A 13,000-nucleotide genomic window follows, 5' to 3' on the forward strand; every position below is an offset into this window, starting at 1 on the left:
GGAGTGTGTAATGTCACCATCATAAAACTATCACAACATTGGCATTCTGTAAAAACTATCAACGATTGATCTCTGGATCTATAGACAGGTAGGGTATAGAGTGTGTAATGTCACCATCATAAAACTATCACAACACTGGCATTCTGTAAAAACTATCAAAGATTAATCTCTGGATCTATAGACAGGTAGGGTATGGAGTGTGTAATGTCACCATCATAAAACTATCACAACACTGGCATTCTGTAAAAACTATCAACGATTGATCTCTGGATCTATAGACAGGTAGGGTATAGAGTGTGTAATGTCACCATCATAAAACTATCACAACACTGGCATTCTGTAAAAACTATCAACGATTAATCTCTGGATCTATAGACAGGTAGGGTATGGAGTGTGTAATGTCACCATCATAAAACTATCACAACACTGGCATTCTGTAAAAACTATCAACGATTAATCTCTGGATCTATAGACAGGTAGGGTTTAAAGTGGGCAAGTGTAGTATATGTGTCGGCCCACCAATTAAAAATCCCTATCTGTTCAACCAAATTTTGCAATTTTCACAGCTTCTGAATATTTTACCTTAAGCTTAACTTCATAGAAACCAGGTATATCCTAAATTGTACATTTGTCAGCTTTCTACATTCCAATTTTCACCATAGCTTTAAAGCCTTCTAACAAAATAACTGACCTTCGAACAGAGGTTCTCCAAAAATAACCCCTAGTTTTCTGGAAATCTTAAATTAGTATAGTATGGAGCGCATTACTCCTCAATTTTTAATGCAAGCTCATTATCAAGTAAATTTTGGCTCAAAATGGCCTAGATATATTTTTCATTCACCAAAAGTTTCATTTCTGCAATTTTTGTTGGTTAGTAAATTAAGTAAACAAGAACATCAAACGCACTATTTTGTTTAAGAGTAGGGCTACTTTTATATACGTTCTAAATTGGAGGAAGTAATTGGTGGTCTGACACTTATACCCTGCCTGGATTAGAAAGGGGAAGCGGTCATTATGTTTTTTGGTCTATGCATCCCCCCAATTAAGATTTAAGTTTTTAATGAAGATAGATTACCATGGAAGCTATTGTTACATAAGCTTGAAACAGTTCACATTATGAACTCTTTTTATGGGCATTATGTTTTCTGGTCTGTGCGTTTGTCTGTTCATTCATTCATTGGTTCATCTGTTCATCCTGCTTCAGGTTAAAGTTTTGGTTGTAGTTTATGGTCGTGGAAGTTTTTGATGAAGTTGAAGTCCAATCAACTTGAAACTTATTACACATGTTTCCTATGATATGATTTTCTAATTTAAATGCCAAATTTAGAGATTTTCCCGCATTTTTACAGTCCACTGAACCTAGAAAATGAAAGTGTGGATTGAGCATCCTTGTACTGGGGACACACTCTTGTTTATAAATTTGCCATTGAATACAGCTGCCAGGATTGAAATTAAATAAAGTTTTCTTTTAAAAGTTTTGAACTATATATGTAAAAGTTTTTATAAGATCACTGGAAATAACTGTTCTTTATCAGTACAATTAAATCATATTGTCTCCTAGAGGTTCCAATTTCTACAGGTTACTTGTATATGAGGAATTTCATCAAAACCCCTAAAATCAGGACTGCCAGGTAATTGTCATAAGCTCATTTTTATATGAGCCACTATTTTCAAAGTATTACTACTTCCATGATCAAACCCAAATATTATGTGTCTTAGATGAGCAAATATTTGTAAAATATGTTTAATATGCATTTTTGTCTGTATAGCTGCATCAGCATTTTGAAGATCCTGTAATAGTATTTACGATCAAACATTATGATTTAGGCATTTAAAACATTTTTTAACGATTGTTCACAATATGAATATGATTGGGTTTTGACTAGATAAAGTTCCCATTAAGAAAACTCTATAAATTTTGAAATATTGTTATGAACAAAAACTTGTATAATTAGTATTTATATATAGGATATACTTTTTTTTATAATTAATAAGCAGATTTATGCCAGTCATAATTATTTTTTTATAATGAAGAGGAATTTATTGAACAAGTAAATTCAATTTAAACACTTGTGTAATGCAATGGAGGAACTCGTTAAGCTTATGATTGCCTTGATGGAAAACATTTTGAGCATGTCATAACTTTATTTATTTTTATGGACAATTGTTTAATACTTCATCCCCTCGTAGAATCAGGTAGCTTCCATAGACATTAATTCTGCTTGGAAGGTGGTCTCAGCATTTTATCATGATGTTTTTGTTTGCATGTAAAAATCTTATTCTGTTTCTAATTATTTAATGAAATCAACATTAGAAATGTTTTGTATCTAATAAATGTCATAATGCAGCCGTATTAAAGAAGTTCTTAAGAAGGATCTTATGTAGTGCAGGTTACGTCACACACAGAGTCAACCAGCGTGCACATGTCAGCCAGGGAATGCTCATGCTTTATGTAATTCATAATAAAAACGAATGAAAACTGATGTTTGCAAAAAAAATATCAGCCAATTAGAGGCAGGACATGAAATATAAAATTTTTACGGAATGAGAAGAATCGTAATGTTAGACGTGTTGGAAAGTGAGATGGATTGTTTGTCATTTTATATAACATTCTGGCGATGCATATAGATGTGGAATATTAATATGTACTGTAATAAAATAATAAGGGCGTGGATCTTATAATACAATTATTAATCATTCAATTAACAAGTAACCGATTAAACAGAGAGCATGTAGTACACAGTAATTGAACGTACTTGTACCTGTAGTAATTTTCTCAAATGAAATGCAATAAAGTATTGATATATTACTGTAGAATGTCACAAGCAAGTTCATATTTTTTCCCCCAGCTGGTCCTTTTAATATACATTCTATTGAAAGCTTTTTATTATACTTTGACAGATGCAATGTCTCATGAAAACACAATGTAAATCTGAGAAGAGTCCCCAAAATGTTTATTCAAACAATTATTATAATAGATCTTGATAACTTTAAAATTGATAAGACCAGTTTTATTTTAAAACATATTTTATTGTTGAAAAAGAAAATCATGGATCAGACAAGATTTGCAACTTTTAATAAATCCTCTCACCATGGATAAGGTACACACATTACCTCAATGCAACAGAAGCTCCACTTATTACTCAAATTTTTATAACTTTCTTCAATAAATCTTCTCTTCAATAAATCAGACCAAGATTTCATATACAGCAATAAAACTTAAGAACTTTGTCATTTTGCAGCACACACACATTCTTAATCTCAGAATTCTCTGTTCCTTCCTGCCATGATCAGAAAACAATGAATATTCCCATTTTTCTTTTCAGACACTTAAAGATATATGATGTCAGTACTTACCAAGTTGTACATACATTAGATGTTCCAGGATCTGTACTCAGTGTTGGGGTACCTGTAAGTACTTCTTGGACATGATATATTATAATGATTATAGTCTTCCTTTGTTTAATTGTTGTGGCTATGCAAATCATTAATCCTTGATGATCTTATATTCCCTGGTCATTTTAGTTTAATGAACAAAAGATTTGTAATTATTATGTCAATAAGACAGCAATCGCACGGTAATGAAAGTTACATCTTTTGTCTAATTTTTTTTTTTAATTTAAGTGATTTTCCATTACATTTGTGGTAACTATATTAGATTTTAAAAGATATAATGAGTCAAAGAGGACACATTCTATATTCATCTATCTCAAGTAAGGAGCTTGTGATTTAGTGGTTGATGTCAGTTAACCTTTCTGTTTGTCATGTTTGTTTTTTATTTGTCATTAATCCAGTTGTTGGTTTTGTTTTGTTTTGGCATGTTATGACATCTTATAGCTGACTATACTGCTTGACTTTGGCTCATTATTGAAGGCTGTATGGTGACTAAAAGTTGCTTCATTCTACATCATTAGGACTTTGTTGGATAGTTGTGTCATTGGCAATCATACCATATTTCCTTCTTTTATATTAACTGTCATGTTCCCATCTTCAAATCACTTTTGAGTAATTTTAGGGGTACTTTGAAAGTATGTCAATAAATCGTGGGAAAATAAGTTTTTTTGCTGCATATTAAATATTACTGCATTTAATCAAAGGTGATAGATTAATGGAAATGATGTAACTTAGAATGATATCATTAAACAATTGGTGTAGTTTTTTCAAGGATTGAAGTTCTCGTCTTTGACTTTACAAGAGTCAGAGAGCTAAATTAGCGTGGGAAATATTAATTACATTTCATTCGTAGGCATTAACATGGAATATCTCTCTGATGGTACATCATGTGGGATGTTTGATACAAATAAGGAACATGAGTTAAGTTGAAAGTTTACGAAAATACTTTGTAAAAACCGGAAAGCAATCCATTAATATTAGGAAGAAGTGGTGGGAGAGACACCTGTCATTATCATTAGCAGTAACAGTTCCCATTAAACTATGATTGTCAGTATCTTCTTATTAGTTTATATGTTCAATTGTACTCCATATTTCAAATATTTCATCTGACGATAAAAGAAAACTTGAGAGTGGCACTTGTACATCAGTTGAGTAGAATTTAAATGATCAATAATTTCTATGTTGTATAAACTTTGATGTTTGAATTTCAGGCATATTGAAGGTTCATATTGTTCATTATATTTAGGAACGAGGGTTATATCTATTTTTGATTGCTTTCATAAGATAGTTTTTGTTTGTATTCACATTTATGCAGTAAACATATGTTTCCCACTCTTGAATATATTTTTTACATTTCTCACTATTATGAGAACAGAAAAGAAAAATAATTTGGTGGTGCACATCTGCCTTATACAACTATTAATGACTTTTACTATTAATTGTAAATATTTCAATACTGCGATATTAATACAGTTATGAAATATTTGTTGTATGTACAAGCAGATGACAATCTCATGATATTAATGTTACAAGAAGATGCCCAAAAATTGCAATACAATTGGCCAAGTGTTGAAACATGAGCATGAGCAGAGCTTACAAGACTCAAATTGATAACAGTCTCCGAATTGGTGTATTATCTCAATTTTTGTATGGTTTTGAAGGAGATGTGGCTCTATAAAATCAATCTCTTCATTTAGTAGTACATGTATATATATTTGTTGTATTCAAAGGCAGACAACAATCTTGGAATATAAATGTTGTTTGTTGTTGTATTTACAGGCAGATGACAGAAAATCCCTTCATATTAATGTTTTGTTGTTTTTACTGGCAGGCAATCTCTTATATATATATCAGTGTTATATTTGTTGTTATATTTAGTGGCAGGCAACAATCTCTGCATACCTATGTTATATTGAAAGGCAGGCAACAATCTTTTCATAGCAGTGTTATATTTGTTGTTATATTTAGTGGCAGGCAACAATCTCTGCATACCTATGTTATATTGAAAGACAGGCAGCAATCTGCATATCAGTGTTATATTTGTTGTTATATTTACAGGCAGACGATAATCTGTTGGTAGTAGGTACAGCAGAGGGTTTGCTGTCCATGCAAAGGAGAAAGTCAGATGAAGACAAAAATGTTAGAAAGAAAAAGAGACCAGCATCTTACAAGTTTTTCCTGAAAGGACAGAATTACACTCCTTCATCGGTATACTTTAGATATTATTGTAACATGTAAACAGCTTTTTACCAAAACCATTAATGTGAAGAATAAATTTGTTGAACAAGATCTAGATGGTCAGTAAGACAGTGTCAGTGAACATAACAGAAATTTGGTTTTGTTATAGCAATGCTGTTATTACTGGTAGTCATTTGTTTTAAGTACTTCGCTAAATTTTAGAATTTTTTGTGTTTTGTATTTTATTTTTAATGCAGTTTAGATATAAAATTGAGAATGGAAATGGGGAATGTATCAAAGAGAAAACAACCCGACCATAGAAAAAACAACAACAGAAGCTTCAATGTAACGAGAAATTCCTGCACCCGGAGTCGTCCTTCAGCTGGCCCCTAAACAACTCTAGTTCAGTGATAATGAACGCCATACTAATTTCCAAATTGTACACAAGAAACTTAAAATTAAAATAATACAAGACTAACATACTATACTTGCTAGTTTTGTATGAATTATCAACGAAAAAATTTACATGTTTAGAACTGTGAGGAAAAATATATTATCAAATATCTATGCATTTTTGGTTAATATACTTGCAGGAAGATCAAATATATGAGCACAAAAAGAAAGAAAAGATACAGAAATATGATAAATTCTTTAGAAAATTTGAATACAGTAAAGCTTTGGATGCTGCAGTAAGTGGATTGTATATAAAAATAAGATGTGGTATGATTGCTAAGGAGACAACTGTCCACCATAATTCAAATGAAGTGAATGTAAGCAAGTATACAGCTTTCAACAATGAGAAAAACACATACTGTTTAGTCCTTGATATAAAACATATATATCAAACATGAATCAATGACAACCAATGAACAACAAGCTCCTGACTTGAAATAACAATGCATAACTAATATCATTTTTCATTTTATTTTCAACTTTTTTAAACTCCTGGCAATAGAACTAGGAATAAACTATGGGTATATTATAACTTAATGTGATACCCATTTTCATGGAATTATGGGTATACAATAAAAACAAACAAAAAAGTACAAAGTAAAACCAGTGTAATAAAATCCAGGAAAAAAATATTTTTCGTCAATCCTTGGTACTAAATAAAAAAATCTATTTTGTTGAAGTTCTAATTTCAATATGCTGCTAGTTATGACATCAAAGGGAATACACAAAATTGTGAAGATATGAAATCCTGAAAAAAAATGCCTATGGAGATCAAGCTTCTTTTATCAGACCATACAAATTGTTACTCATTTTTGTGTGTCTATTTGTATTTATAGATACATGTTAGAACTAAAGAACCAGAAGTAACAGTCAGTATTATACAAGAATTGATAAGGCGTGAAGGTTTAAAACCTGCCCTTGCTGCAAGGGATAACACATCGTTAGGCTTTATAATAAGGTTTATACAAAGGTAAGAAATTGTCATAGAAACTTTATGCATAGGTATATAGTGTTTGTTAAAGTAACCTTGTGTAATAGACCAATCAAAGCTCTAATTAAGGAGGTTTAAACAAATTTTTTTTTATTACAGATTTGCCATTTTGACAGACATTAAATACAATAGAGCAAAAGAAGGTCTTTTGGGCCTCTAGTTTAATGATAAAATAATGAATTGGAAAGTATTTGCAATTCTTAAATTCAGAAATTATTGCTTGCATTTATTATTGGTATTTATGAAAATTGGACAAAATTGCAAGATTAAAAATTGCAATTTCTGGAAAATCCTTATACAGATTTATGTATTTGGAAAAAAGTGTAAGGTTAGTATTGCAATACTCTCCCAGTCGCATCATTCTGATTAAGAAGACATTGCAATAATTTCTGAATTTCAGTATATGAAATTAGTTGATGTACAGATATAATTTTTTTATCAAATGTGTAACCTATTTTTTTTGCTTTTTGTAGAAATATAAGTAACCCCAGATTTACCTCAACATTGACAGATGTAGCAGGTGTACTTCTAGGTAAGACAACATTTTTATAAATAACAGTTTTACCCCATCAAAAATTAAAAAGGTGTACAAAATATTTTAGTATTAACTTTTTGTGTTTTGACAGTGCTATTAAATAATAGAACAATATTTTTTAAACCCAATTTTATGCCCCATTATGGGCATTATGTTTTCTGGTCTGTGTGTGCATTCGTCTGTTCGTTTGTCTGTATGTCCTGCTTCAGGTTAACGTTTTTGGTCGAGGTAGTTTTCGATGAAGTTAAAGTCCAATCAACTTGAAACTTAGTACACATGTTCCCTATTATATGATCTTTCTAATTTTAATGCCAAATTAGAGTTTGTATTCCATTTTCACGGTCCACTGCACATATAAAATGATAGAGTGAATGGGGCATAGTTTAACCTTACGATCTGGAGCAGTCAAGCAGCATATCTATATTAACTGCTTACTCATCTGAAGCATCTGTTTTGTGGGGTTGTTGTCTATTATGGTTGTTAAACTATTCTTTGATTTAGATATTTGAATTTTGGTTTTGGCACTTATCATTACAGAATGTTTCTATAAGCAGAGGAATCTAAGATGACTAGTCCATGTTCTTCTAGATTATTTGAAAGTAACTCAAATTGCTGATACTAGAATAGACCATACTAGAGTATGGATATAGATTACAATAAGAATTGCAAATAAAGTCTTCAAATAACACTTATCTTAATAACTTTATTTTTGTTTTATTGTAGATATGTATAATTCTCATATAGGACAATGTGCTGAAGTTGATTCTCTGTTACAAAAGTTACGTACTACTGTCAAACAGGAAGTAGAATATATGAAACAGTTAATGGAAACCATGGGAACAATGGACATGTTATTTGCTGCTGTATCAACCAAACAGAACAAACAATTAAATTCAAATTCTTTAGATGTTTTGACTCCTTCTGTAGGAGCACAGACTTCCTGATAAAAATAAATATGAAAAAAAAGTGTTGTACTTAATGTTTGCTTAAAGCCTTCATGGCTCAAGGGTGCTATCACTTAATGTCTATATCAACTGTTTGCTTATAAACAATGATACTGTAAATCCAAAAATTATTGCTTGCATTTAAAATGGCAAATTTTGAAAATTGATTAAATTAATATTGTGAGATGGTTTCACAAAATGTATTGCAATTTCAGAAAAATCTGAATACAGCTTTATGTTACAGATATCTAAATGCGAGTTCATATTATTACCATTATCATTTATTCACACAATTCCCATTAATATAAACCTAGAAATAATTTTAGAATTTACATACCTTCAACTATTTTCATACAAAATCAAGTTATAATGTTGTGATTGAATCAAGCCAGTTGGTTTTCATTGAAAACTCCATTTGTGCTGCCAAATTATTTCAATATTTGTGGTTACAAGAAATGATATTGCGACAAACCAAAAAAGCTATCCTGATCTTTTCATGATAATATTTAGTGTATTGGGATTAGAGGCTGATAGTAAAACTTTTATCCACTTCCTGAATACTTATATAGGCTTACTAAAAATGACTATCCACAAAAAAATCATACTGTAACAAATCTTGAGGCTTTCTGAAATTTGGACACAATCATCATGTGAGGATAATTACTTATATCCACTGGTTTGGTCTCTGGGGATCAAATCTAGTTTTATAGCTAGGTAAACCTCTCACTTGTTAAAACTTTTAAACCCACTGCAATTGGTTGTTGATGTGGTTTATATGTTGCTTTTTATATAGATTAGACCTTTGGTTTTCCTGTTTGCATGGTTTTACACTAGTTTTTTTTGTCCCTTTATAACTTGCTGTTCAGTATGGGCCAAGGCTATGTGTTGAAGGCCATACTTTGACCTATAATGGTTTACTTTTGAGCTAACCTGGCCCAATAGGGCCTTGTGAGCTTTTCTCATCACTTGGCGTCCGTCAGCTATCGTGGTCGTCCGTTTACTTTTACAGAAATCTTCTTCTGGGGGTAAAATGCAGTTTTTGGCTTATGTCTATGAAACTAAAGCATTTAGAGAAAATCTTACAATGGGTAAAAATCTTCATCAGGTGAAGATATGTGTGTGCTGAAATTTTCAGACACATCAGACAATCTGTTGTTGGGTTGCTGCCCCTGAATTGGTAATTGTAAGAAAATTTTGCAGTTTTTGGTTATTATCTTGAACATTATAATAGACAGAGATAAACTGCACACAGCAAAATTGTTAAGCAAAGTAAAAGCTACAAATAAGTTAAATGATCAAAATTGTCTATTGATCCATCCCTTCAGGAGTAATTGCCCTTTAAAGTAATTTTTTTCGTAAATTTTTGTATATTTTTACAAAAATCTTCTCTGAAATTAATGGGACAAAGTCATTATTGATAAAGATAACTGTTAACAGCAAGATCAGAGTGACCTGACTGGTACATGACTCACCACAGCCGATGATCAGAGTGACCTGACTGGTACATGACTCACCACAGCCGATGATCAGAGTGACCTGACTGGTACATGACTCACCACAGCCGATGATCAGAGTGACCTGACTGGTACATGACTCACCACAGCCGATGATCAGAGTGACCTGACTGGTACATGACTCACCACAGCCGATGATCAGAGTGACTTGACTGGTACATGACTCACCACAGCTGATGATCAGAGTGACCTGACTGGTACATGACTCACCACAGCCGATAATCAGAGTGACCTGACTGGTACATGACTCACCACAGCCGATGATCAGTGACCTGACTGGTACATGACTCACCACAGCCGATGATCAGAATGACCTGACTGGTACATGACTCACCACAGCCGGTGATCAGAGTGACCTGACTGGTACATGACTCACCACAGCCGATGACCAGAGTGACCTGACTGGTACATGACTCACCACAGCCGATGAGCAGAGTGACCTGACTGGTACATGACTCACCACAGCCGATGATCAGAGTGACCTGACTGGTACATGACTCACCACAGCCGATGATCAGAGTGACCTGACTGGTACATGACTCACCACAGCCGATGAGCAGAGTGACCTGACTGGTACATGACTCACCACAGCCGATGATCAGAATGACCTGACTGGTACATGACTCACCACAGCCGATGATCAGAGTGACCTGACTGGTACATGACTCACCACAGCCGATGATCAGAGTGACCTGACTGGTACATGACTCACCACAGCCGATGATCAGAGTGACCTGACTGGTACATGACTCACCACAGCCGATGACCAGAGTGACCTGACTGGTACATGACTCACCACAGCCGATGATCAGAGTGACCTGACTGGTACATGACTCACTACAGCCGATGATCAGAGTGACCTGACTGGTAGATGACTCACCACAGCCGATGATCAGAGTGACCTGACTGGTAGATGACTCACCACAGCCGATGATCAGAGTGACCTGACTGGTACATGACTCACCACAGCCGATGATCAGAGTGACCTGACTGGTTCATGAATCACCACAGCCGATGATCAGAGTGACCTGACTGGTACATGACTCACCACAGCCGATGATCAGAGTGACCTGACTGGTAGATGACTCACCACAGCCGATGATCAGAGTGACCTGACTGGTACATGACTCACCACAGCCGATGACCAGAGTGACCTGACTGGAACATGACTCACCACAGCCGATGATCAGAGTGACCTGACTGGTACATGACTCACCACAGCCGATGATCAGAGTGACCTGACTGGTACATGACTCACCACAGCCGATGACCAGAGTGACCTGACTGGTAGATGACTCACCACAGCCGATGATCAGAATGACCTGACTGGTACATGACTCACCACAGCCGATGATCAGAGTGACTTGACTGGTACATGACTCACCATAGCCGATGATCAGAGTGACCTGACTGGTACATGACTCACCACAGCCGATAATCAGAGTGACCTGACTGGTACATGACTCACCACAGCCGATGATCAGAGTGACCTGACTGGTACATGACTCACCACAGCCGATGATCAGTGACCTGACTGGTACATGACTCACCACAGCCGATGACCAGAGTGACCCTACTGGTACATGACTCACCACAGTCGATGATCAGAGTGACCTGACTGGTACATGACTCACCACAACCGATGATCAGAGTGACCTGACTGGTACATGACTCACCACAGCCGATGATCAGAGTGACTTGACTGGTACATGACTCACCAGAGTGACCTGACTGGTACATGACTCACCACAGCCGATGATCAGAGTGACCTGACTGGTACATGACTCACCACAGCCGATGATCAGAGTGACCTGACTGGTACATGACTCACCACAGCCGGTGATCAGAGTGACCTGACTGGTACATGACTCACCACAGCCGGTGATCAGAGTGACCTGACTGGTACATGACTCACCACAACCGATTATAACTATATACTAAGCTTGATAAACAGTACAAAAACACCAGACACAAACATATATCCCCTTCCCCAAAACTATTTTTTCCATTCATACTACCATGTTGTTGCTGTTTATTAATTCCATAATTAATCAGATGAATATTGTAATCTATACAAGATCAATGAATTATTATTTTTGAACAGGATTTTGTTTTCTTTTTGGACTAAGGAAACTCTGGAATAGACAACTGTTTTTTTTTGGAATTTTAACAAAATTAACTTTTACAAGTTTCAAGATCAAGATTGTGCAATTAGAACAAAGGGTAAAATTCAATTATTTCACACCTAAATTATATAAGTTTTCCAAACAATATGGCTTATAGAAACTTATAAAAGATTGAATTAAGAATTGTAGAATTAGAAACATTTATATATAACATATTGGGAAGAAATTTTGACAGGAATAATATTTCTGTTTAAATCTATCTTAAAATTAAGAAGGGATTAAAGAAACTTTTTTTCACTTTTGCCAAGCACACTATTTAGATACTAGTAGTATGCCCCAAACATTTCTCATGATAAAGTACATACAATGATTTGGGTCCATTGTGCGTGCAGATTTGACATAGATGGAACTGTAGCCCATAAATAAGGGTGAAACAACAATTCGTCTGTGATGTAAAATTCACTAGTATGCTGTATTGTTCAGGGTCCAGTTATAGCCAGCCTCCCGGTGCAGGATTTTCCCGCTGGGTTGAAAGTCTTATTGAAGGTCTTCAGCTGTTTTCTGCTCTTTCGTTGGGTGCTGTCTATTTGACACATTTCCGTTTCTATTATCTATTCTATTATGCTTTTGGAATTATTTATCTGTTCAAGTGGAAGTTCTAAATATAAACCTTGGCGCATAGGTGATATTGCCAGCTACAACTAAACAAACTGACTGCACCTGCAAAGCAGTCCGTTAAGCAAAGCTGGCTTTCTATGAGTAATATATTTTATGGAATATGTGACTGACTGGTGGAGACATAACTTACATACATAACCTATACATGTTGACTAAGAGATACCAGCCACAAGACACTAGTATAGGAA

General features: G+C 34.4%; 1 protein-coding gene across 1 annotated transcript in view; it reads left to right on the top strand.

Moving 5' to 3' along the window:
- The window catches only part of LOC134714528 (U3 small nucleolar RNA-associated protein 15 homolog), a 49,560-nt gene extending 41,042 nt beyond the window's left edge, over positions 1-8,518 (top strand). Inside the window, exons 8-13 of the mRNA XM_063575834.1 lie at positions 3,327-3,411; positions 5,452-5,601; positions 6,165-6,260; positions 6,861-6,994; positions 7,489-7,547; positions 8,274-8,518. Of these exons, the coding sequence (XP_063431904.1) occupies positions 3,327-3,411; positions 5,452-5,601; positions 6,165-6,260; positions 6,861-6,994; positions 7,489-7,547; positions 8,274-8,494 (745 nt within the window). The 3' untranslated portion in view covers positions 8,495-8,518. The remainder of the gene's footprint in view (positions 1-3,326; positions 3,412-5,451; positions 5,602-6,164; positions 6,261-6,860; positions 6,995-7,488; positions 7,548-8,273) is intronic.
- Positions 8,519-13,000: the final 4,482 nt, after the last annotated feature.

Source organism: Mytilus trossulus, chromosome 4 (assembly GCF_036588685.1).
Source record: "Mytilus trossulus isolate FHL-02 chromosome 4, PNRI_Mtr1.1.1.hap1, whole genome shotgun sequence".
In the NCBI taxonomy this organism is placed as follows: Eukaryota; Metazoa; Mollusca; class Bivalvia; order Mytilida; family Mytilidae; genus Mytilus; species Mytilus trossulus.